The sequence below is a fragment of the Anser anser genome, assembly GCF_964211835.1.
Source record: "Anser anser genome assembly, chromosome: 5".
Lineage (NCBI taxonomy): Eukaryota > Metazoa > Chordata > Aves > Anseriformes > Anatidae > Anser > Anser anser.
The window spans coordinates 47,975,088-48,002,960 of NC_139725.1; the positions used below are offsets into that span (position 1 = coordinate 47,975,088).

Here is a 27,873-nt window from a genome sequence, read left to right on the forward strand (position 1 = left end):
AGCATCAGATCACTGGTGCAGGAAATAGCAAGCAACTCCCTGCAGGAGCATATGCATTATTAGCAAATTCTACCAGCAAATGATAATCATCCAGTTAATTATATTTAATTGCTCTCTGCATCAAAACAATAAATAATGAGAGAGTCCAGTGCTGCTTGTTGGAGATTATAACTTGACATAAATACAAAAAATACAAGCAAAAGAATAAAACCACATTCAGTTCTTCAAGATGGAGTAAAAAATAAAAAAGACCAAGTATAAATTGTAAATTGTATTGACACTGATACCAACGTCTAGCTTTGACACCAGAAATTTAAGAGAAAAAAACTACACTAGTTTTTCTGGGAAAAATGTTATCAATTAATCTGTGTAAAGAAAACACTGCATCCAAGATCTTTAAGACATGAATACCTAATGTGGAGTGAAAATAATTTTAAAGATAATAATTTTTAAAGATAACCTGTTAATGATGGCAGCTGTTAGGCTCCCAAAAGTTACAGAAGTCCCAGCAATGACTCACTTCAAATGTATTAAACAAAACACTTGAACATAAACTACAGGGGGCAACCCTAAGTAGGGAAAGTATTGGCTTAGGTGATAAACTATAATTGGTCTTTTCCAGTCTAACAGTCTGTGGAAGGCATCAGCCCCCAGAGAACATGGATTATGTCATTCATTACAACAATCTCCTTGGCTGCTTTGAATAAAATTCAGGATTTCATCTATTTTTAGTGCTTTTGTTTCAGATTCCATAATGTCAATACATCTCCATTTTGATTGCTCTTGCAGCTGATAATCAATTCTGCAACCCCATATCTCATATTTCAAATCAGAAAATTGTTTCCATTTGCAAATTATATGTATTGTATTATAAACATATTACATATAGAAATATATTTATGCATAAATATGTACACACATATGCTTTAAAATGCGTGTTATTTTTTATTTTTTAGTATAAAAATGCATCTTTGAATGAGAAACTCTTCAAGTTAAGCCAAAGCCAAGAGAAATATCAGATCACATGCCAAACATAACCAGTTACGTTGCTAATCTTTGTGAGTATGAACTCATGGAAACACCTGTTAGAAGTACCTTTAATGATCTTGCATATTCAAGAGTCTTTTGACAGACTAGAAAGAGAAAGAAAATGTCTTTACAATTATTTTTATTTTCCCAAAGCTGAGTAAAACTTCAGCAAAAAATCTTGTTCAGAAAAAAATAGGCAGAAAAAAAAGAAAAATGGCAGTTATATGGGAAGTTCTATCAGAAGAATTCATTGGAAAACCAAAAAGACATTCCAAGATTGATGGAGAAGAGTTTACAGATAAAACTCCCATCCTGGCTTAGTGACAAAGGGAATACCATTTAAAAATAAAAAAATAAATAAGGCTGGGGGGAGGAATAAGATAATGTGCTATAAAAAAAAAAATGAGAGGAAGGCAGTAATCAGTAAGCTAAACATTCTAAAGTACCTGTACTTTGCAGGGTATTTTGAGGGTATTAGAACACTCAAGGCTGATATGATTAAATATGAAAGTCTTTTTGAAAAGAATACAAACAAAAACAAAAAAGACAGTTGCACAACCTCATTAGAAGACTGAGAGTGTAACTCAGTATGGTGGCAGAGATTTTCACAACTGTTCTGTATTCAGAAAACTATGTGAAGTTGTCCTGTTCTCACAGGTTTAGGTGAAACATTTTCAGCATACAAGCAACCAAAGAGAATGTTAAACATTTATATATCCAGCAGGCATACAAGTAACTTGAGTTAATGGTCTATTAAGAGTGGACAAAGGAGATCTCTGAGTCACTGGTACTAAGCCTGTCATTCACCTCTGTAGGTTTTTCCACTGTTCTACCACCAACACATGGGTTTTGTTTACCAGTTAAATCACAGCGATTATAGCTCTGGTGCATGCAATGGGTTACAACTGTCTTCATTTAGAAAAGTACTTTGATTATAATTCGGAGGTATATTTATTTTCTTGACAAATACATAAGGTAAGCCTACTAATTTACTGGAGAAATACAGGATAAAATCCAAGAGGTAGAAGTGGAAGCTGGGCAAATTCTCATTTTAAATTGTGTTTGTGTTTTTAACAGCAAAGATGAATGATCTTCATAACAAATTACTAAGAGCAGGTTCTCCATCTTTTTTCTTCTAATCAAGATCAGATACCCTTTTGGAAGAGATGCTTCACTTTAGCACAATCTACTGAACTCTGTGCATAGGCAACTGGGAGCAATTCAATATTCCATAATACATAAAATGCAAATTCCTTAGTCTCATGAAGACTTCTAGCCTTAGAGGCTAGGAAATGATAAACTCTCTGAAATCCAAATTTTGTTTTAAAATTTAAAGCAAATTTGAAAAAATATTTGCTTGAAACCAGTTTCAAACTATAGATTGGTAGTATCCCACATTAAGGGTTCAGAAGAGAATAATTTTAAAGCATCAAAACAATACTAGAATTAATGCTGTAATTTTAGCTATGTATTAAAATCTCATAGTGTATCTTCCCTGCAGTGAGAGTACTTGCAATCATGCCAATTCATGCAGTGTTCTCAAAAAAGGAGGAAGAATAATCCCTGCTTATGGGTTGGGCCTGCCGGTTAAGCATTGGGCTTCCAGCTGCTGCATCTCAAACAGGCACACTTGGGGAACTGGAAAATCACAGGCAATCTCTCACTTAAGAGAAGGCAGCTGACACCACTCTGTGCTCCTGCATCGCCTTACTTCCGCTGAATAAAAAGATAGTGTGGAACTATTACTGGCACTGACTGTATCAGTTGTGCTGTCTATGAAATAGCAAGGTCAGAGATGATACTTCACCTCTTAGAGGGACAAGAAGTGCTGAAGTTCAGAATCCAACTTCTGTATTGCGTGGGTTGCAATTGCTTCTATCCAACAGTGTTCATTAGGAATAATCCCTAAATAATATCCAAGGGGACTAGCTGATGTTGGAGAAAAGTAAGACCTTTACCCAGCTCAGCTGAGACGGTGTGTCATGTTTTCTTCTTTGCATTTGAAGCACCTTCACAATCCATCTGTAGAAGATGCCTTGTGTATTGCCTTGTCAATGTGATCTGGAGATGTGACAGCTCAGTGGAAACAGAAGCAGCAATTCATTGCTTTTGAAAGGAGGAAAGGGGCAAGCAGGATACCCCTAAACTGAAAATTCTGGAGGGAGATGTGGTAAGAGAGATTTTCCTAATTCTGAGCAAGATTCGAAAAGACACTGATAGAACAATTAATTTCTTTACAATTTTCCATATACTTATTTTTAAATGGACTTTTTTCACTTCAGAGCATTGTATTATTACTAAAGAAAATTATAAATACTATAGATTTGTACATTATGTGCTAAATTTAGTATTACCTTTTAATTTTGTTCCATTTTTGTTTGTAGCTACATGGGAATGGCCTGCTTGCTTTCTAAATTTCAACTAGAATTTAAAATTTTTATTTTTCTGAGTTTGTAGGTTTCTATTAAAATTCTGTTAAGCTGTAATTTAATCTTGTTTTATGCTTACAAGTAAACAGGGTTAGTACATTCTATGCAGAACGTTTTAGCTTTCTCTATTTTAGAGATGTCATTGAGCAAAGAAAAACACTCAGAACACAAACAGCTTCAATTGTAATAAGAAATATATGCAGCATATTCAAAAGAGAAGATTATAAATAAATCATAAATACACTCACCATTACATTTTAATGTACTGAAAGAACATAGGAATGTATAAAAGGAAGTAACGTTTAGCCTCTATACAGAAGCAACTTTAGCCAGTATTGCAGTATTTCTCCAAACTTTTTTAAGGTTATTAGAAGAACTAATTTTTTTCTAGACCTTCAAAAGTCTGAAAGCATGGTAAAAGTACCATCATTCAGAAGTCTCTGCTGAAGAGTATTTCATTTGCTGTGAAACTAGGGTCTTGGTTGAGGACCTGGAACAGATTTTTTTTTTTTTTCCTTGTGCCAAACTTTTGTGTAAGTTTCTTTACTGCCTTGCTATTCACAGACTCTGCACCAAGGATTAAATAAATAAAGTAATGCAGTGAGCTATTTGGGCACCAGTCCTGACACACCACACAGTGAAGGAAGGAGGGAAAGCAAAGGGGAAGGCTTTTTGGTTTTGGTTTTGTTTTTTATTTTTTTTTTTACTGCCATCAAATGTGTCAGACCTAATCTGGCTCTGTCAGCTCTAACCCAAGAACAAGAAGTGTGGGAAGGCAAGGAGCGGAGACACCTGAGACATATGGACACAAGCCATTACAGTTCTGGAAGCAATCTAGTTGTGCTTACTGGGAGCTGTGCCCCAGCTAAGATGTCCAGCCAAGAACTTGATAATCACAGCCCTCTAACTTGTAGACAATGGTTGGCAAATTCAGCTACAAAACCCAGACAGCACTGAGCTACACAGTGGCTCGGAGGATCAGCCTGTTTGGCTTTATTTAGCTAGAATGGGAGATACCTGCATAGTTTCATGCATGTCTTGCAAATTTTCATAGCTTATTTTTACTTTTCTCAACATTCAAGAATCTGTCAAGTTAGGGCTTTGGATAAATTCAAGATCTATTTAAGTTACAGAAGGCAAGATGTCCATAAGCAACTCATTTTTATAGACTTTTTTATTAATGTCAGCTGAATTGTGCAGTGAAACTACTCTGGGTGCATAACCCAAAGCTGCAGCAGTTGTGCGTATTGTAGCAATGTGGCTTCTGCATTTTACCATGTTACAGCAACAACAACTCAGCGATAACATATACCTGACTTTCCAATACCTGTTGAAATGATCAAAACTTAAGTTGTTTTCTACAGAAAGTTTCAGGTTCCTTAAAAATTTTGAGCAAAACATGAAAACTTCAAAACATTTATGGTCAAAACTAAAACTATTTCAACAGAATATTTTGAGCATTTCAGTACAGATAGGCTGGCACAGGAGTTCTGGCAGTTTGTTGTGCTCTCCTCATACCCTTGTTCTTTCTTCACAGAACTCCTTCCTTCAGCATGTTGTACAAACTCACTCTTCAGCAAACAATCAACCCCGAATATGTAAGATCACAACACATCAGAAGACACATGTTTGTCCAAGAAATGCAGTTTCTCAAGCAGACTTGGAGTCGGGAATCCCCAGTCAACCCCATTACCACAGGGGAATAACAGGGATATTATTCACTATTCAGGAACTGTCCATAGTTGTTGCTAGCTCAAAAAACATTACTTCAACTCTATCTACACGTTATAAGTTATTATAGTTCACTTTTGGTGGTTTCATAGAACTGTATGAAATCATTAGTATCCTACCTTAGCACCACTTTTATACATGTAGCTGTTCATTAACAAAAGCAGTTAATCAATGCAGTTGCATAACAGAACTCAGTTTGGTGCATGTTATATGCACCTGCTGTTTAAAACTAATTTTCCAAGTCAAGATAATGAAAGAATTTCCCAGCATAGTGACCTTTATGAAATCAGCTTAGTGAAAGCTGCACTCTAAAAGCCTTCAGTGGTGCAAATTTTAACATATAAAGGCCTTAAAACAAGTCCCAGCAATGTATAAAACAAGTGCTCCTGTCAGAATGGATGCTAAGCTAATGGAGTAAGTCCACTCAATAAATGAGGTGTGATTCCACAACTGATGGGCAGATTTTCAAAAACGCCACCTGCTGCTTTGCAAAAAAAAAAAAAAAAAAAAAAAAAAAAGTGAAATACTGATGTAATAAGTTTTAATATAAAACTCAGTAATGGACAGCGAAGCCAAGACTTTTGGGCAGAAAACAGTTGTCCAAAACCCATGGTTTCAGGGTATTAAACATTCAAGAGTCAGAGAAAAATGATTTCTTGTTCAATTGTTAGTTTTAAATAAAAGTCTAATGATATTAAAAAAAAAAAAAAAAAAGAAAGAAAGACCCTCCTTCTCACACACAAACCACAGGCTTATACTCTTAAATTTTTACTTCTTTTTAGTGCAAATCTAAGATCACTTTCTGTTCTTTTGTGCACAAAGATATTTATCCATGCATAAATCTGAAAGCAAAGCTTGAGAACTTTTACTCAAATAAATAAATCAAACAGGAAAACAAGCAAACAAACGTAATGATCTGAAAGGACTGGACCTTACTCTCTAAGTTAAATAGACAGTGTATTGCTGAGGTGAAAAGAGCCAAAGTCTGAGATGTAAGACAGATTTGAGTCTGCATGCAGATGTGGATGATGTCCCTGGAAATGAGTGACAGTTTTGAGACAGGTGCTCATAATCAGTGAGATAAAAGTAATTCAAAGCAGCAGATCAGTGGATCTAACCCATCAAGGGATAGATATCAGGTGCCTAATGCCCACTAGTTTTGACAGTTTGAAAATCAGTGAACAGTTTTGAACACCTCTGAGTGATTTCTGGGCCTCAATAAAAATAGACTGAAACTTACCAAGGTTTTCAAAACATCAAAATGCCTAACACCCACTAAAATCAGTCCTAGAATATTGCATAATAGTATATCAGACTTCAAAATAGAGTCATTCATATAGCATCTAGCTGAACAGCTTACATATTGTTGCTTGGAGTAGCTGTGTGTCACTGGAACAAATGAAGTAAAGGACAGTGATGAACTAAGTATCATGATTTGCCTTTTAACCAAACTATTTCCTCCCTCTGTGCTGGATTGCCCTATTTAAGTTCGTAGGAAACACTTGCAAACTGTGAAACTGTAGTAGCTGAATGGCATCAAAGTCAGTGGCAGACCATAAGCAAATTACAGCAACCTGGGTCTTTGGAGAGAGAGAGCCTTTGGAAATAACCCAGCTGAACCTCTCCAGCAGAACTTTCATTGTATACTGTCTGCAGTTTTCATCCTTTTTTGTATGCAGGGTTCTTTTGCATTCTTCTTTATTTCACATTGTGGGCAACTATCTGTTTTTCATAGCAGTTTACATGGTTATATAAAAGTCATGAAAGAAAGAGTAAATCCCTAACAGGCATATTCTCTTAAGGCTTGTAAGAATCATACACCAATAATCCTAGTGATTATTGGAAACTGGAGCAGAACATTAGAAACATTAAAAGGAATTTAGCTTTAGTTTATTGGAGGTTTTTCCACTTCTTTTTAGCCTTTAGTTTGTTCAGGCTTTTCATCTTTATTGTAATTCTAGATCACAGTCTTTCAAAATGACATAAATAGTTTGCTTGCTTTCTTTTTTATTTTTTTTTCTATTAGAATAATTTCCACTCTCTGTGGTCCGAATGCTTACTATTAACTCTGCACAGCATTCATGTCGAGGCTAAGAGTTTTTCTATAGGCATTTTTTTTTCCTCCCTTCTATACTCCCTGACAACTTATTGCAGGTTAACTTTGAAGGTGTAGCCAGCCACTAGAAAAAAGTAGACTGGAAATTAGGAGTTTGCTGAGCCTCAGAGGCAACCATCATAGCAGGCAAGTAACAGAACAAAGAGCTTTACCCCTTGTCTGTCAGTCTCTCTTATCTACTCTCCCTCTCTTTCCCTCTGCCTGTTCATTTTAGTCTTGCTTTCAGCAGGAAGCAAACCAACACTGTGAAGTCTCATTGTCTACAGACACATTAGAGCAATGGCAGTTTCTGAATGTAGCAGGGAGGGGTTTCTTAATAACAGTTACGGTTGCAATATGCTTCAAATGTTCATTTCTTTTGCCTGTTACTTCTACATTTGAACAGCAGTTGTCAAATTCTTAATTCAAGGTACCTGTAATGTTGCCAGAGACAGCAACCTGACTCCATGGTAATCTGAGGTACATTTCTATCAGTGTTACCAGCCATCACACAAAAGCCAGATGTAGTACAGGGTCAGTGCTCTATCCTAAGTATCAAATTCGTATTATCTCATGCAGAAAGCAGCTTAAAGGTAGCCAACCTATTAATCTTGTTACAGCTGCATTATTGTCTGTAGGCCAACTTAATGAGAGAATGAGAAAACTATGGCAATGCTACTGATGCAAAGACAAATACACACATATACATGCATTCCTGTGAAGAAACATTTTGCACTGAAATGTGAAATACAGATGTATGAAGAGGACATCAGTTTTGAGGTAAAGAGAATCAGAGTGGAACTCGAATATTCATCATGGAGTTGTAATTCTGCTGTAAACTGCAAAATTAGAGATTTGATTAGATACTGCTGGGACCTACAGTAGAATTAAGCAATCAACAGAATAAGGCTCCTGCTTTCTGGCTTCAAAGCCATTTAGATTCTTTGCACTGTTACAAAAGGAGCTCATTAGGATGCACACCTAACAAGTAGAAGAGTTTCTTATGCTCAAGACATATGGCCAACTCATCAGGCTACTTGCTATTTGAAGGTTCCTCTTGTGTGTGATTTTGGTAAAAAATAAAATTCCAACATTTTGATTTTCACTACAATACAAAACAATACCATATTATATAACCTCACCAATAATTTCCAGATCAGGAGTAGCTGGAAAGCTACAGCATGACGATATTGTAGCTACAAGGGTATAATAATTTCCATCTGGAAATATAATCACAATCAAGATGAAAGTTTAACTGGTGTGGGTCAAATAAAACACAATCCTTCCTCAAAACATGGCTCAGAGTCAAGCTAGATCCATTTCAAATCTATCTGTTCAAGTTCACAAACACTATAGCTGTGCTAGTGCTCCAGTTCAGAACAAGAATGAAAAACACAGAGCATTTTATTGTATCCCCATCAATGTAGAATTTAAATTCTACTGACTGAGTCCTACTCCAAGACAAACTAGATTATAAAATGGTTACTTGCATTCTTAACTACATCTATATATTTAAGACAGATTGCAAAGCTCAAAAATTCTTTTCACCCCCTGCAAGCTGAGAACTGCTGCTGTAAACTGGCATCAGCTTTAGCAAAATTGTGCCAGCTTTTATGGTTGAAGATCAGATTTGCAATGTCCATGATTCCAAGTTACAGTGCTTTTTGGTTTTGCTTTACAGGAATAACAGAAGATTCAGAAATTGGTGAAGTCAGCCACTATATTATATGTGGAAGATACAATCCAGTGGTGTTTGTGCAACAGGAAAAGTGAAAGAGAAGGTCAAAGAGTTTCCAGCACACTTGTCAGGACAAGAAAAAAAAAAAAAAAACTCATTTGTCTGAAGGAAAGGGCAGTTATTGAACTCCACATTGTCAGGCTTTCCAACTAAACATGTCCTGTGAGGGAAAGAAGCAAGAAACAACTGCATTTGCCAACAGGGATAGCAACAGTAGTAGTAGGTTTTCCTGTACAGAGCATATAAGACTGTGAGGAACATAAGCGCTCAAAACATGTTTAAAAAATGTTGCATATCTTCTCTATGCTGTAGGATACACGTTTCCATTTACATTGGATTTGACCTTACCTGAATGTTTCCAGTTGCCTGAGAGCAATAAAAGAGCCATGTTTAGTTGAGCAATGAAACCATGAGTAAGATTATATTGAAAACAAAAATTCATCCACTCCTTGGCACTAGCAACTCTGATCTAACTTGCTGCTAGCAGTAAAGCTGAAACAATGTAAAATATCACTGACATACTTTGCTGAAATATAATTTCAGAGTTTTAAAATTTTTCACTCAAATCCTGTGCAAATGTGATCAGATATTACCTAGGCATGGGAGAAAATGTCTTCTATAGGTTTTGTGGATGCTATTTAAAATAGAAAGGTTTACATTAAAATAAATAAATTAATTAAATACTCTATATCTCATCCTTTTCCAGAAACTAAATTCTAAATTCTACTCTTTGCCTGACAGAGATAAACCAGTAAGCCAAGCTAAGAAGAAAGAGAAGCAACCTGCCAAATTTCCTTATCAAACTGCATTAAACAGCAGAAAGATAAAACTATACGGTTGTCAAGCCCTATGGTTTTATCTTTAATCTTGGGACATATTATTGGAGCAGAACACAACTGATTCAGTAACTAGACTGCTTTCAGTAAACTTGGTCACGGGACTACTGGCATTGTAGGACCTACAATATGAATCAAGTCCTAGACTTACAAACATTTCCTCCAAATACCTTCTTACATTTATGATCTTCTAGTTTACAGTTTGTACAGTTGATAGGCTAGAAGCAGGCTTTGCAATGTTCTTGCATGTCATTAAAAAATAAATTAATTAATTAAAAAGCAGTAGAAAGTATGCAAATCATATTAAAATTCTTGAATTTGACACTCCACATTCTATTTCTTTCCTTTTTTTTTCAACCAAAAATTTAGAAAAAAAAAAATCTGTGTATGAAGAAATCATTGTTAGTCTCCCTGGTCCCCAGGTCACCTGAATCTATATTCAACTTGTTACAATACTACAATAACTTGTTTTTCTTTCCCTATTCCTGCCTTTCCAGCACTTCTTGTCTTCTATAAGCCTCTGATAATTTTCCATTGTTTTAAACTCTATTCCTCTGCAGAAATATAGAGCAAGCTGATCCTCTCAGTAGACACCTTCTCTAGTATTACCACTGTACTGCCCAGATAGATTTGTTCAAGTATTTTGACACTCAGCAATTTCAAACAAATTTTTGATAAACAGATCTGTCAATTACCTATTTCTCACTCCCCTCAGTAACTTCAGAAAGAAGAAATGAATAGAAAACAGCACAAGAATAGATAAATTACTTGTCATGCATGTTTCACTGCAAAATAAATAAATTTCCAATATTTTCTATAGTGCTGCTATGGATGAAACCATGACACACTGCTTTTAAAAAAGAAAATTGAGATTAACACATTCAGTAGCAAAAAAAAAGTCTTGAAAATGTGGTTCATACATATTTTCAGAGCTCAAAAAGAGATCTTGACCTTCTCTCCTGAAAAAAAAAAAAAAAAAAACCTATAATTTGTAGTCTCATTTAAGCAGGTCTAAGAGTTTTACTGATTTATGAATTTTTTAATATATGAGGTTAACAATAGGGAACAGTTTTCCATTTGCAACAGACTAATGTATCACTTATTAACACATGAAAAGGTAAAATTTCCCAATTAATACAGACAAACCTCTGACCTTGCATACAGACATACCATAACCTGAACCTGCTAAAAGGAAATAATGAATTTTTTGCCTTTGTCAGTGTAATAAAAGTAGTGTGCCACTGCTAGAAAGAAGTCAGAGTCCTGAAGGTGGCAATCAGTATGGAGAAAATGGTTTCAGGAATGGCAGAAAATGCAGTGAGTACTCAGCATATACATCCTAATTGTTAAGATAATTGTTAATAATTTTGTACTGAAGAAGGTGCCAAAATGTTAACACACACACATATATACATGTGCAGACATGTCCTGCATGGATTTAGTAGGCTATGAAGTAAGGGAAAGGAGACTTCCCTCCAATTTCTTTTGCTCTCTCTTCTCTCTCAGCCTTCCCATGTTTTTGCAATAGTGCTGAAGTCACCTGTTTTTCCCATAACAGTCTCTTTTCCAATTTCTTGCTTTATGGTAGAGTCAGTCACCCAAAGCCTGGCTTCCAGGCTACTGAATGTCTGAGAAATGTATTGTCCATATTTGTGGTCCCATGTTTGTTAGATGGCATGACAGGAATCCTTGACTGGAATGTGTGCATTGATGCATGATTTGTGATGCATAATGCATGATGTGTGCACTCATCATGCATCTGATGCATGATGTGCATCAGAATAGGGTCATATGTTCCCCAGTATGTGACCCCACTCAGAGAGAAGGAGAAGCTCCTGTTCAAGCTCACAAGAGGTCTGTGTCTATATGAAAAGCATCAGGATGTTCTTTAGAGAAACATTAGAGTAGGCTTTGGTAAAACACTGTTAGACCCATTCTGGCAAAATAAATAAATAAATAAATCTTTCTAATGCTACAGACTTGCTATAAAAGGTTCCAAAAGTAAAAAGGAAAAGAAAAAAAAGAAAAGACAAATATAGAGGTAATTATTGGATTCTCTTTAATATGAAAGACATGGCTATGTGAAGTTGCAGGTGTGGAAAAGATGGAAATTCAGAAATGATGATGCAGAATTTCACAAAAATTCATATCTCCCAAATGTATGAACCCATTCTCCAAATGCAAATTGCTACAGTATATTTTACTATCAGCCCTTCATGTAATATGGGGTTCTAGTCTTATTGACTTGCTGAGTGGATAAGTCTAGATGCTGCAAGTGTTCTAGTCCTTCTTCGAGAAAGCTAGAGCATTTCTCGATTTTTGATTTGCTCTATATAATTTTTTCCCTTCTTAAAAAGCAGACCTTTCAATGTGAAGTCTGAAAGGCTATAAATTACCTATGTGGTGATTAACACTTTGACTTCCCATTTGGCAAATAGCCTAACAATGCTTTATACTGAGGGGCTAAATTTGGCAGCAAATCTTGTGGCTGGGGAAACATGAGATGATCTGGTCATTGTCTATATGATATACATGATATGCATGATATACAAACCATTATCAAAGTAATTATAGATGTGTTTTGTCAGTATTTTAACTTGTGAGCTCTGCCTTTGTGTCTTTTGTTCAATATTTTGCAACAATTTTTCTCCTGAAAATTGTAAGCTCATCTTTACTGTATTTACTGTGTGCACCTTTAAATATCATCTAAATGGAATCCAGTCACTTAAACTGGCTTATCATTAGTTTTAATAATCAGGAACTAACTTGCTGGCTTTTAAAAGTTGGCAATTTAATCTCTGCCTTCAAAAACACAGATTTGGAGCTGAATATTTATCCAGCAATCCAACACAGGCACTGAGCAGACACATACAGGATCTCTCTCAGATTCAGTGATTTTGAGAGTAAACAATCTCAGGCCTGTGATTTAAGTAAGCAACTAAAAATATAGAAGGAAACTGGAAAGGATCTCAGACTCCTGGCCTTCTCCCTCATATTATTTCATAATTGTAGTTCTTCATGACTCCCAGACAAACATCCTGACCTCACACTCAGAACTAATTTGCAGTTCCTGGATCCAAGTGTGAGCTGAACACGCTCCATCAAGATGACACACAGATACATTCCAGCCTCTTCCCTTTTCTTCTTTAACGGTTAAGCTTCTGTGCAGAAGAAAGCTGACTACACAAAAAAGCCAAGACTCAACCAGGATCAGAGGCTGGGCTTGGTTTCATCCAGCATCTTTGAAAGGTCCCATACCATCTCTTTGCAGAAGTATTTAATAAGTCAAACAAAATAGCAACTTTTTGGAGGACTCATACAGAAGAAAAGCAGTATTAAACTTGACCTTTTACTTCTGTAGCTCTGTATTGAGAGCACAAGGACAACACACACACTTCTGCTTGTTTACCTTTGTACATAATGGACATGAAGGGTATGCCTTCTTTTCATCCATCTATTTTGTGGAAACTAAACGTGAGTTGCTTTACACACCCTGCTCACACTGTTTTTTTCACGTGTTGTGGTTTAGCCCCTGCAGACAGCTAAACCCTACACAGCCAATCATTCACTTTTCCCTGGTGAGATGGGGAAGAGAACTGGAAAGGTAAAAATGAGAAAACCTGTGGGCTAAGATAAAGGCAATTTACTATACAAAGCAAAAGTTGTGCACACAAGCAAAGCAAAGCAAGGAATTCATTCCCTGCTTCCCACTGTCAGGCAGATGTTAATTGATTTCCAGGAAAGCAGGGCTTCATCACATATAGTGATTCCTTGGGAAGACAAATGCCATCACTCCAAATGTCTCCCCCTTCCTCTTTCTTTCCTCCCAGCTTTTATTGCTGAGCATGACACCATGTGGTATGGAATATCCCTTTGGCCAGCTGGAGTCAACCGTCGTGGTTTTGTCCCCTCCCAGCTTCTTATGCACCTCTATCCTCCTTGCTGGCAGGGCATTCTGAAAAGCTGAAAAGTTCTTGGCTCTGTGTACACATTGCTCTGCAAACAGCTAAAACATCAGTGTGTTATCACCACTGTTTTCATCACAAATCCAAAACATATGAGTTACTACGAAATCGACCAACTCTATCCCAGCAAAAAACATTACAGCAGAGATCACTGTATAAAGTAAATGTGAGTCTTAGTCTCAATATACAAACTCTGAAACTGCCTATAGGGTAAACATTTGTTAATTTATGCAAACTGTAGGCGCTGTTTCCACTGAATAATTTCTTCAAAAGAAAATATTTCTCATTGGCATCTATATTTTGCTAGCAGCAATAAGGGAGAATCAATTCATACAGTTAAGTATTTAGAAAATTCATCCATCCGATCTTTCCAACACTAACCTTCAAAAAGCTACACAACTCCAAGTACCAGTAGATCTGTTGACAAACATCTATGATACATTTCCTAACACCATTAATTATACTAGGTCAACAAGCTGGCTTTATATGACATTCCTTGCCTAATAACATTCTCATTTGACATAAAAGGAGGCTTCTACGTAAGAAATAAAACTCTTAGTAAAAATAAAACTAAGTAATCTGGTAATATGATACAACAAGTTTAATCTTTGCTTTATATTTTCATAAAGCTACTGTTAAATTAATAGTGTATGCTTATGATAGTTACAAAAACATTCTACAAGACCTACAGAAATCATAGTAAAGCTAGAAAGTAAAGTTAAAGTTAGAAAATTTATGTCAGAGAGTGCCTAATGACTACAGATGGAGCACTGAAAAACATTTTGGTGTCCATCCTTCTGTTTTCTTTTTTGACTTCATCATTGTTACACTGGTGCAAGGATTTAATTCAGTCTGTCTCAACCAATAAGGAACGCTCTGATTCGTCAGTGGAACGGTGGAGTAGTTTCATATTGTAAAGTTTCTTTTAAGGAGCAGCTCACAGGCCAGACCCTGCCAAAGTGCATCTAATTCTATTATAGCTGCATATACTGCATATACTAAATGTGTGCAGTGGGCAGCACTTCTCTAGGCTGAAACCATATTTCTGTAAACTGTAGTCCATTTATATTATTTCAGGGGGGCAGTGATGAAACACCATTTAGCAGGCACAGTGGTTCTTCGGTCTAATTTAGGCCTTTTCTGTGTCTCTGTATTTCACCATGCTTGTATTGCACCATAAATGTAGAGAGCATTACAGCATTTGTAGGTAGATAATTTTTGTAGTCTCTTAATCTTATCTTGCAGTCCTTGCAGCTTCTAGGTGGTGAACACAAGGAAGAAGGATGGGAGGTGGACTTGATGTTCTCACATACTCTGAAGTTAGGTCTAAACTGCAAGGTTAAAAGAAAGTTCAACTTTGCTTTCTGCTCACATTGCTGGCATGAACTCTACTGTTGCTGCCCGGTTATTATGGTATGTGGTGAGTGTAGCTTAACAAGTCATATAAAACAGTTAAATTAATCACTCTGATTTATTCTTTTTTTTTTTTTTTTTGCATTTTTTCTTGCTAGAAATCATAGAACATTCATTACATTTTCAAGTGAGAATTTAATCCTCACTGAACACATTATGTGGAATTGCACTATCCACCAATTCAGAACACAGTTTATTCAATAACAAATATTTCACTGTAGGATGACAAGGAATATGAAGGCAATATCCAGCTGGAAGCACAAAAAATATATATGTTTCCAGGCATTTTGAAAGAGTCAGATGAGAACAGGAGCTATTGAAAGGGACATGTCTTGCCAGAGGTATTTCAAAGAGAAAGGAAGCAAGCCTGTATGGGCAAAGGAAGCTGTGAGGAGGTGATTCCACACCTAATTAAAGGTTGACAACAAAGAGGATGCATTCAGAAACTTTATTCCTTTACAAGTGTTTGGAGTGAAAACAAAAATAGAAGAGGATTTCTCTGTCATCAAAGGAGATCACCCTCTGAATCAAATATCACAAAACACACTTATGAAGGGTAAGTTTTAATTTATCAGAGAGATATTGAACTTGGGACCAAGGTGACTGAACAAATCTTTTTATCTGTCATGATGACATTTGGTTCTTCAAATGCCCTGCTGTCACTGCTCAGGTCATCTTCTCTTGAATTACTACATGCTTCAGTGTCTCCTTGATTCTTACTCTGCCTATAGTATTTCCTTGAGTTCAAGAAGTTCAAGATTGTTTTCCCAAGCAACACCTTCTAATGTCAGTGAATGCTCAGGTGTTTATGAGAAAACTTTTTTTTGTTTGATAGCAATTTCCCCTCATTAAGAAATTAGACCTAGAAAGTATTAAATTCTCACATGAAATATTCTGAAATCTAAAGGCATTAAATTGGTGTAATTAGAAAAGACAGTCTAATATCTGTAATAACACAATGTGTGCCAAAATCCCTTAAAAAATAATAAATAAAAAACACCCACGAACATTTTTCTATCCATTTAATCAGCTCACTTACCCCTGGAAACTCCTTCAGGGACCAACACCACTTATTCTTAACATCTTCTGGAGATGGAAGGAAGGAAAGGGTTCACCATTATAACTTGCCACTTTGTTTTGGGAAGTATTTGAATGGTAATAATTTCAACTGTATTTCTTTTCTCTTGAAGTTATGCACCCCCTACTTATTTTCAAAGCAATCAATGAAGCACTATTTATCTAATATTTTCTCTGAACGTCAAATCTAAATTCAAACCATGTTATACACAGCTGAGCTGTGACATGCAGTTCAGAAGAGAAGCTTACAATAGCTTTTCAGCTTCACCAGTAATCTCAGCTAACTTTACAAATCACAACATAGCACATCCCATTTCTACTGCATCTTCTGAATTATACTAAAATTCACATCGTACTTTTTCCTTCTTTTCTTCAGTAAACACCATTTATTTTTTATGAATAAATTCAGTGTCATAGATTAGCTTCTGACAGTCAGGTGAATTAATCATGTTTCATATGAGATCTACAATAAACCATTCACTAAAAAAAAAAAAATCAGTGAAGGTCATGAGATGTTAAAAGAGTAATCAAAACAGAAAAATATATAGATACATATTTCCACTGTGAAGTTTTAAGGTAAGAAAATAAACTCTTCTCCAGAGGAAAATGAGTCATCCATTTAAAATTCATGCCCTTTTAGGTGCATAAGCAGGTGCATAAGCAGCTATAACAGGTTTATCAGGTATTATGTTCTTTCAAGATCTAAAATATTTTGCTACCGGTTTTCTTTAAAACAAGCCATCAGAAAGAAACCCTAAAATTCTAATGTGAAAACAATCACAGAATCACAGAATGTTAGGGTTTGGAAGGGACCTTGAAAGATCATCTAGTCCAATCCTCCTGCCAGAGCAGAAACACCTAGATTCCACAACACCCCTGGGCAGCCTGTTCCAGTGTTCTGTCACTCTCACCCTGAAAAAGTTTCTTCTCATATTTAAGTGGAACCTCCTATGTTCCAGCTTGCAGCCATTGACCCTTTTCCTATCATTAGATGTCACCAAGAAGAGCCTGGCTCCATCCTCGTGACACTCACCCTTTACATATTTATAAACATTACTAAGGTCACCCCTCAGTCTCCTCGTCTCCAAGCTAAAGAGACCCAGCTCCCTCAGCTTTTCCTCGTAAGGGAGATATTCCACTCCCTTAATCATCTTTGTGGCTCTGTGCTACAATTTCTCAAGCAGTTTGCTGTCCTTCTTGAACTGAGGGGCCCAGAACTGGATGCAATATTCCAGATGTGGTCTCACCAGGGCAGAGTAGAGGGGGAGGAGAACCTCTATCGACGTACTAAACACACCCCTTCTGATAGACCCCAGATAGGCCCTTCTTGGCCACAAGGGCACAGTGTTGGCTCATGGTCATCCCACTGTCCACCAGGACCCCCAGGTTCCTTTCCCCTACGCTGCTCTCCAACAAGTCAGTCCACAGCTTATACTGGTGTCTGGGGTTGTTCTTGTCCAGAGAAAACAAAGCAAGTAAAAGAAAAATGATGCAGGTTCAATGTACCGTATAGCCTACATACAAAGAGGAATCATCCAATGAAACTTAAATAGAAACAGAAAACCATACAAAAATGTTAAAATACTTTCATACACAGCATCTAATTAGCTTATGAAACTCATTGCCACAAGATGTCATGGAGGTCAGAAATATGAAGTCTAAAAACAAACAACGCTTTAAGAACTCCATTGTAATCATTATGACTAAAAGAAATAATTCATAAATATAAAGGAAACAAATCACCCCAACACTTTCAAAAAAAAAAAAAAAAGAGAAAAAAAAAAAAGGAATTCCTATGTCTTTTAAGGGTAGGACTCTACCAAAAACGAACCATTGGTCAGCTCTGATATTATTTTCTTAGGGTTTTATCCAAAACTAAGAAGTAACAATCTGTTTGATCTACCTGTGAAACACTGTGGGCTAAGATGCCTTCAAATAAGTACATTTGCTCTGAACTATGAAAAAAAAGAAACAAGTTTCAGGAGAAAAAACAATTTTCTGTATCTAGAATCGATAAAAAAAAAAAAAAAAAAGAGAGAGAGAGAGGGAGAGAGAGAGATTTAATAATAAAAATAACTAGCTTGAAAGACTAGTTTTTTGGTTTTGTTTTCATTTGTTTTGTTGTTGTTGTTGTTGTTGTTTTCAAAGTATCTTTAATCTCAAATTTAAAGCCTATTTTCCTGTTGTAGGTCATGCTATAAATATAGGGTATTTTTGAAAATGATGTTCTCAGTGGATGGATCCCCATTTATTTCTTCTGGTTACTATACCCTATAGTGGTAGGTTATGGTATTGAGATAAAACACCTGTCCTGTGAGCATATACAAGTGCTATCCTGAAGCCAGAATGTTGACTTACGTAACTACAAACTTACACTGCAAATAAGGAAACACTGATGTCTCAAAAAGGGTCCGAAGCAGACAGCATGAGGAACTGAAAGAAATTCTAGTCAAAGACATATCCTTCTGACCATCTCCAGAAAAAGTACATCTCTTTCCCTTCGGGATTCTGGGCCTTAAGTTAGTAGGGTTCTCCATTTCCTTTCAAATGGCAGTGACAGTGATCATATAACAGCAGTTTGATCTCTTAACCAGACAGTGAGATAACTGGGGTTACTGTCTTCTGCAATATAAGAGGATCCAAAGCTACCTTTTTGTTCTAACTGAATGTCCCAAGACTGGAAAGCAGGATGATCAACTCCTTTCAAATACCAGACTATCAAAAATCTGTTTGGCTTCAATTTGACTTAAGCCATTTAAGGCTGTATACCGAATATTTAGACCATTTTCTCTCATGAGAGAAATCATGGCTGCTGATCCCATGATGCTTTCTGCATTTCAAGTAATACGAATAAATCTAAATTATTTCAATTAATTAAAATAAATTGGATTAACAAAAATAATCATAATTGTCCTGAGACATGGGCTGGAACTCAAGATTTAGCCAATATTCCTCTTAAATAGCAATTTAATTCAAAATAAGTTATTTGGAAAGAAAGAAAGCAATTTTTTTCCCTCTTCTTTATGGAACAAGAAACTTTGCTGTTTATTTCTTTAGTACTCAAAGCAATATGTAAATTTAAAATGTACTTAGTACTAACTGAATAGCTGTTAGTATTGAATGTTTAGGATATATATTTACTTTCAACACACCAAGAAGAGATTCAAAGTTTCTGTTCTCCAACACACAAGCCATGCTGTTCCTATCAGCAGAAATCTTTCTAGACTTATCACTTTTTTCATGAGAAATGCCAAGACCTTCAGGACAATTAGCCAGTGGTGTTCTAATGACTATAAGTCTAATTTAGACAAGAATTGCAGCTTTCATACAAAACTAGATAGGGATATTTTCTCACAAATACTACTGAGTATAACAAACTCCCACGCAAGGATGGAGAGGAGGTAAAAAAGAGGTGATGGTATGAAAGGATCAAAATAGAAGAAAAAAATCTTAGTCTAACTTATGAATTGAGAGATTTGGTGAATTTGATTCTGTAAGTTATTGTAAGCTATATATTTCTGAGAACTCTTACCTGAGCTAACTCTTCTTGACTCTTTACTCAGCTGTTTTGCAACTTCAAGCCACTTCAGTGAATCAAGAGTTTCTGGCTTTACCATCCCCCTAATTGTCACTTACTAGTCCTCCAAGAACACAACTGTAAAATCACTGAGGCTGAGGGAGTGCCTCAGGCATAGCCTACGGAAGATAGATGGAGTAAATTCCCTAAGAAACAGGGGAAACCTTGTTTTTGGAAGAAACAAATAATGTAATTTCTGAATGACAGTTTAAGGAAGTTACCCTTTCCAACAACTTCACTGAGTCATTTTTGTTGCTGAATTGCATTCAAAGACCATATGATTCTGGTGACACGCACAGCCCCATTTTTTTGGTTGGTTGGTTGGTTGGTTGGTGATTTTTTTGGTTGGTTGGTTTATGGGTTTTTTGTGTGTTTTTTGTTTCTTTTTTTGTTTGTTTGTTTGGTTGTTGTTGTTTTTGGTGTGTGGGGGGTAATTTCTTGTCAAACTACAAAATGCTCTGGTTTGCTCTTTTCGAACAAGTAGATGTCAAATTTAAATAATGATCCAGGGACTTGTGCAGTAAAATGGGTCTCAGATGAACATTTATGCCATCTTCCCTTTCATTGAAAAACCCTCTGACAAGAGCCAGAAAGTTGGTAGAAATCATCCTTGGAACTGTAGGAATCCTCATCCCAAACTCAGATGGCCAGGGCATGCAGTGAAGTGTTGCAGGTGAAGTGTTTCAGAGCATTCCTGGGATCCCCAAGAAAGATTCAATCACGATGCAACAAATACATAATAAATAAATTATTTATGCTGTTGCACCTAAAGATATACTTTATGTCTTTCTACCCTCTCCTTCCACACCTTCCCCATGGTAAAAAATTAAGTCCAGTTGAACAGAGAGACAAAGAATTCAGAAGAACTGTCAGCAGCTGTGACAGACCCACAATATTGCAAAATTCACTTCCAATCTGTCATAAACCTTTCTTTTCAGAAACTAAATGAAGTTATATTATTAGATTTATTGGAAAAAAAAAAATCAAGCACATAAGTTGGTCATTGCTCCCGGGTTTATCTCCTGCCCGGCAAGTTCCTGTCTAGGGCAAATACCTATACACACAGGAAAAAAAATAAAAAAATAAAATAAACAGAGTTGATAATAAAAACTCTGACCCATCCTTAGCTACTGCACTGTGAATCATATTGTTATCATCATCTCAGTGCTTTTCACTGATACTTGACAACATACCACTCAGTGACAGCTGTTTTATTATTGTCTTTAATGGCCATAAAGCAGAAAATATTGCATAATGCAGAGGAAACATCTAGGTAGCTCTGGCTGCATGTGAGTATGTCAATTTTATAGTACCACTTTGCTTCTGAGGAATTTCTTGACTAACAGGTGCATCATTACACACGTCAGCCATTTACTGTCTAAGTAGAACAATAATACAATGAACATTACAATGCTATAACTGTCACCAAAAAAATGAACCCTCTAAAGAAGTAAAATAGGTTGCCATTTTGCTTGTACAAGTGCTGTTTGAATTGGCATAGTGTTTGGGGTTAGAATGTTATTGTATGTTATTGTAATGATCTATGGGCTGGTTTGCCCTGATGAATTGCATAGAAGAAAGAAAAGAAAAGAAGCATCACTCCTTATTAAGAAGAGGAACCAAACAATGTTTGTCAGACAAGGAAGGCCTCTGTTTTTAATTTACTTTATATTATCATGTCTCATCAGAAAATGTCAGGGAACCTCAATTTTAAAAAGATACTTAACAATGTCCATGCTTTTCCAGTTCCATGACTCATTCTTCGGGATAACAAACTAGTCATACAGCTGACTGGGAAAAATAATCATAAAGAAAAGTCTGTAAAGAAATACCAGCTCCCTTACCTGCAAGGAGCCCAGTTTCTCTGCCTGAGGACAAACAAAATCTCCTATGGTCTTTAGGACTAAGGCTATATTTCGTCCACATTCCAATATTTCTGCTGAACAGCATTTGTCTACAGCTCCTCTCAAGATTATTTTTTTTTAACTTTTGTAAAGGTTATTCTAGTTTGCCTTTAGTTCTTTATCTTCTTTGAACACAAACCTAGATGCACTGGGGACTGGAGAAAGAGCTTTCCTTTGGGGTTCATCCAATCGTTAAACTAAAATAAATGGACAAACCAGTTTTGCTATAGAAAATGAACCGATTTGTATAAAGTGATTCCCCCATTCAAAAGAATATTATAGAAGACCTTTGTTAAGTGGCTCTGAGAAATTCATCACCTCCCTGTTAGTTTCCTTTTCTGCTTATAATTTATTAAATATTCTTCTGAGGACTCTGGCTTATTTCAAACAGCAATCCAGAATTGCAAAAGACCTCTACCTCAATCCATCCACGAGTGGTTTCATTTAGGTTTGAATTAACCTTCAATTTTCACTTTTCTTCCTGAGTATTCAAAGAATGGTCCAGACCTTTCACTTCCCTTGTTCAAGCTTCCCCAGTATTTAAAACTCATCCTTATTGAATCTCATGACTTAAATGCCAACTCTTCAATCAGTACCATGAGGAGACAGGGAGAAATGAAATGAAAGTGAGTGTTACTGGGGAGTCTCAGAAAATCTCTCTGAAAATCAGAAAAATATTGTTCTGCTAAACATCCCTTATCGAAATGAAGCTCGTGGTACAATTTCATACAAAATCTACAACAATGTAGGTGACTAGTCAAAGCTATACATTAGTCGTACGTGTGTCATTTTCCACTTTCAAGAAAGATAAATTCATCTTGGACTTTGTGGTCTTATCCAACCTAGATAATTCTATAGTCTTTCTGGTAATGAAAAATAATACCAACCTACAAAATGGAAAGTCAGCATGTTCTAAACAAAGATACCATCTCACTCTGGTTGGCTGTTTTGGCCACATCCTCGTGGATGGTGAGGGCCCAAAGAAGGGAATCCAGGGTTGTTATTGTTTGAATGAGACTTCCCAGCCCATTCCTCTAACTCACAAAAGAAATATCATCTACCAGGCCCCACTGTACTAATACATTAATCTGTATTTGGTTTTGTTGTTTGGATGGTCTTGAATACTTCTCACAGGAATATATAAACCTGAGAGATAATAGCTCTACTTATTTCAACAAAATTTAACTCTTTCTAATACTGGGTATTTTAAGCTCTTCATTATAATTAATTGTCTGTAATATTTTTTTTACTTTATTTGAATAATTAAGAATAACAATGCCTAACAAGAAAACAAGTATGTTCAAAACCTTCATAAGTGTGTAGCATATCTTTGTTCTTACTTAGGAAAGATTATACAAACGAACAAGTGTTTCAGTTTGACTGATCTCAGTGCTACCAAATTCCACATTGAGATTAAGTTACCCAGCTCAGGAGAGAAACCTTGCAGAAACCAAACAGTTCCTTGAAAAAGTAAAAGATGTAATGACTTTTCTCAGTCAGGTACTGCAAATGTCACTTTGAGACTGCACAGTGCACCTCAGCCATACATATTCTTCAGTGTCACCTACCATGACAACATCCCTTACCAAGCTCTGGTCTAAATTACAGGCTCCACCACCTGTTATCCTTTGGGCTGGAGGTCAGTATTAGTGAGTACACAGAACACCTGTGTACCAGAGAGAACATATTAGTATAATCCATTTTTTTAGATGACCAAGGTCGTCTCAGCCACTGAGTTAGGCACATGACTATTATAGCCATTATGCATATGTTCTGCAGGCTGGTACTCACAGACAGCTGTGTGATTCTCTGACACTTATTGATTGAATGCTTCCTTCTCTGATTCATTAGAAAGGACATATCTGCTGTTCCAACCTGAGAACATGAAAAATGTAAGCAACAGTGCTAGAGCAGGTATCTGCACTGTTCTTATCCTAATTCACAAAATACATAAACAAATAAATATATAAATAAATGAATGAATAAAAAATGTATAGTCTAGGATGGATATGGACAGCCTCTGAACTAAAATTGCAGCAATACAAAGAAACACAAACTAGAGAAAAACATCCCTTTACATACTTTAAAATACAGCTTTCATATGACCTGTCAGCCTAAAATTTTCCTTGTTTAGCAACCTCTTACTTAATAATCCAATAAGTACTGCTGTGTCCATTTCACAGATGTGCAATATATCTTACCTGGGTGGTATGGCTACAAGGAGCACTCACATGTCTTCCCTGAGCCCTTGCTGTAACCACATTCACAATGATTAAAGCAACAGTTAATTCCAGAGCCATTTAATAAAGCAAGGAGCAGTTTAGAGCCTAGTTAAAAGGGAAGAGGAAGAAAAAAAAAAAAAAAAAAAGGAATTGCCATGTGGGAAATACTTAGAAATGGGGATAGCAAAGCAGCAGTAATAATGGGATTAGTAGAGGTTTACTAGAAACTTAACTATTTACGTGTACCTCTGAGACACTCAGCACTCTTTTGTGCTAGGCCCTGTAGCAACACAGAACTGAGGCACTTCTTTTCCTAGAACTTTCATAATCTAAACGTGAGACAAGAACCAACAAATACAGACAGGCAAGCAGGAACAAAAGGACATGATAAGAAAATGAGCACTGAGGGCTATTTTTGTACATATCCAACTTGTTGGATTCAAGGAAAACCCTGAAATTCTGACTATTATCATATGTATCTTTGTTTATATAAACTCCAGCTGTCCTTGCAGACAGCCTGTGTACGCATTGGTTTCATGACATTCTCAGAGAGGAACGAAGACAGCTGTATTATCATTATCAAACCTGTCTGGCAGCTGAAATGAAGAAGGTGTTAACTAGGTCTGCCTACAAATGCCAGATATGTGCAACACTGATGAAGATGGTGAAAAGCCTCTCTGTCACTGAAGTGTATATGTAGCAACAGCAGCTAGTGGTGCAGTTTTGATGGAAGACTGCCAAATAAAAATTGTAGGTTGGTGTACAGCCAAGGAAATGCTGATCAGTCCTTCAAAAGTTATCAGCCCCTACAAAAGGCTTGCTACTTTCTGCAAGGACAACAAAGAGCTATCTTTCACAATGGAAAAAGGATTTATTGTGGGGGATTTAACATAAAAGGGAAGCTTTTGTTAACCTACAATAGAAAATGTAGCTCTAATGATAATTTTGAAATACCTTTGCAGTTTGTCTTTTATCTAATAGCACACTTTGATCTTTTAATGAAAGAGTGAGTAGAAAAATTAAGGTATAAAAAGCCCCTGGTTTTAAGGTTTAGGTAAGTAGGCAAGACTAACAGATTTGTTCAATATTCATGCCCCCTAGGAGACCATTACCTTGAAATCATTACCCTTATTTATTCTCCATTCTCATGGATCCTGTAAACTTTTAATGAAATAATACATAAAAGTGAGTTCCATTCAGCTACAAATGCTCATTAATTGTTTGCTAATGTAACACTTTTTTTTTTTTTTCTATTTGCTCTCCTGGTATTATTATAATGAAGAACAATTGCTTTATAAAGAAAGTTGTGCAAATACTGTAAATCATGACTTCTTTTCCATTCTGCTAACTTGCCCTGCAGTGAACTTTTTTTGTTAATTAACTTTCTACTGTTTGTCATTCCAATCAAATAGAGTAGGGCAATTACTTAGTGTTACATGAAGAGCTGTGAAAGCTAAAACACACACACACACACACACAAAAAAAAAAAAAAAAGCACGCATAACAAAACACCTGATGAGATGAAGAAAAAGCCTAAATGCCTTTGAAAACTTAGTGAAAGCTAAGTGAGTGGACAATCACAAAAGTGAGTAGACAAAAAAAAAAAAAAAAAAAGCAGAGCAGATAAGGTATCAACAGTGACAGTGTAGTAGTAAATTTCAAAAAAAAGCAAGTCACCTGTATTGTGTTCAGATCAGTCAGAAGGAAGTGAATAAAGTTTACAGAGGAAGTGCATAGGATTTGCTCACCTTCTCACCTACATTCACTTCTAATTGCAGTATTGATAAAGACAGGCAGAAAAAAAATCTAGTCTTTGTCAGAAGTTTATTGACCTCTTTCTCTAAGTGATATCTGGACTGAACTCTCCGCATTCAGCCACAAAACTTATTTTGTATGTTCTTCCACTTGTACTCATCCAATCCCATTCAGACATTAGAAATTTTTATGTAAGACCAACAGTAAAGCAGATCGCCTTCAATAAATCCTGTCAAAAATGGGCACATACCTAAATTCAAATGTTTTAAGGAGAATGTAACATATATTAAAAGCACAGCATGCATCTACTTGTGGTCATAAGTAACGGCTACGTTATTGTGGACCCTTAAGTACTTACCTAATTGCTAGATATCTTGCCTTAATATTATGAAAGTACAGCTCTTTAACTCATGATTCAAAAGAGCATAGCTTTATCATGCTAACTAGCAAAAAAAAAGCTGTATTTAAAATTTTGCAAAAAACTCACTTTTCATCTCCAGAGATACACCAATATTGCAAACGGCTGAATAAGCTCTATATTCACACTAGCTAATTTCATTCAGAATAGGGAAAATATTTTATAGCACTTTGGTGGTGCATTTTTGATGAAATCTCATCACGGACAAGTTAGGAATTATAGTGCATATGAGTAAAACAAATATTCACAGCCATCAGATTTATTATACAGTTGCCACGCTGGCACCAGAGACATGCACACAGTAAAGTCATTTGAAAAGCTGTCCTGGATCAGTTGAAAGGATTTTGAGCTTCCTTGCTTTACTTAACCAAGCAATTCAGGAACTTTACGGTGGGAAAGGACAACATATTTTTAAGAATTTATTTTGAGTACAGAGCATCAGCAAAATGGAAAAAGCAGAGCATGTCTACGAGAAAACTCAATATGATCAATTTCACTAAAATATGCAAAGAATTTTGATGAAACAAGTTTGGATATTTTCACACAAAAATATTTACTCTGAAAATTAATTTCAAAAGTAATTAGTATGTTTTCATAGTAATTAATTAATGTTTAATAGGAGTCACAGTACTTTTGTCATTAAAGAAAAACGAGACAACTCCAAGCCATATGTGTTTATTAAAGGAATTTATTAAATAGGTGTAATTTTTGCAGTCTCTTTTTTATCAGGAACCATTATCCAAATTCTTGGGGAATAGGCAAAGTTCAATAGCGTGATTTTGAGGGAAAATCACTGATGTTTAACTTCACAAACCATTATCTCTGAAAAACACATGACCATTCACAGGAGGTACTGATGGAGATGTTACAGAGGAGAATGAGTAAGTCACTTGTAGACACAACAGCTTTTGAATAATGGTATTTCTAATCATTGACTTCAGTAAGAAGAAAGGGAAGGGAAGTGGAAAGAAACATTTTGAAACTAATAGTGATGGATCTCTAATTAATGATGTATCAAGTGAGGAAAACAAACAAATCAACAAGCAAACAAACAAAAAAGTTGTAAAGGAACAGTTCAACCTTGCACAAGGCAGGGAAATCCCTTGGGTCCATCAAAGTTTTGTGCATAAGCTTGGCTGCTTTAATAGTAATATGGATAGGAATATTGTCATATTAGATCAAGCATGAGTAATAATAATAAAAAAGAATCCTTCTACAAAATGAATTCGCTTGACAAGTGTTTTTTGAATATTCTTTGGTTTTGTGCATTTTGTACAGCACCTGTTCTCTAATATAGGTCTGCTCTGAAAAATAATTCTCCTCTTTCTACACTAGATCCTAAGCCTATATTTTATATCACTCTTCCCTTCTCCAGAAGTTAATGAAATATCATGAATGGTATTCATCCTCACAATCACTGGGTAAGGAACATCTTTGGCTGGCCTCTCTCAAAGTCAGTGTGTCACACGACTGTGTCTTCTGCAACCTGACTTCTTCAATATTCCCTCAGAACATTTAGAAATCCCACTTTGGAACTACAGGAATTGCAGGACTAAACACCTCCAGATTAGAAGTCATTTCAGTAACAGCAAAGTTGAGTTCTTCTGTCAGGGCTGGGGCCAGTCACTAAACTCTGGTGTCAGATACCCAAATACATTTTTAAAATGTTTTTTAGTGCTTTACC

At 36.0% G+C, this 27,873-nt stretch overlaps 1 protein-coding gene and 1 long non-coding RNA gene across 17 annotated transcripts in view; one reads left to right on the forward strand and one right to left on the reverse strand.

Annotated features, from left to right (window-relative positions):
• The window catches only part of LOC310900994 (uncharacterized protein), a 382,517-nt gene that overhangs the window by 137,488 nt on the left and 217,156 nt on the right, over window positions 1-27,873 (reverse strand). Inside the window, exons 6-7 of one of the 16 annotated variants that reach the window (XM_083839824.1) lie at window positions 10,779-10,817; window positions 5,024-5,670 (exon numbers count right to left, since the gene is read on the reverse strand). The exons of the other annotated variants lie outside the window; for them this stretch is intronic. Coding sequence (XP_083695950.1) covers window positions 10,785-10,817 — 33 coding nt within the window. The 3' untranslated portion in view covers window positions 5,024-5,670; window positions 10,779-10,784. Of the gene's footprint in view, window positions 1-5,023; window positions 5,671-10,778; window positions 10,818-27,873 lie in introns of those variants that run through there. 16 annotated transcript variants of the gene reach the window in all.
• On the forward strand, window positions 58-5,235 carry LOC310900995. Its single transcript, XR_014585517.1, has 2 exons — window positions 58-3,199; window positions 4,996-5,235. It is a non-coding gene; the product is annotated as an uncharacterized lncRNA (long non-coding RNA).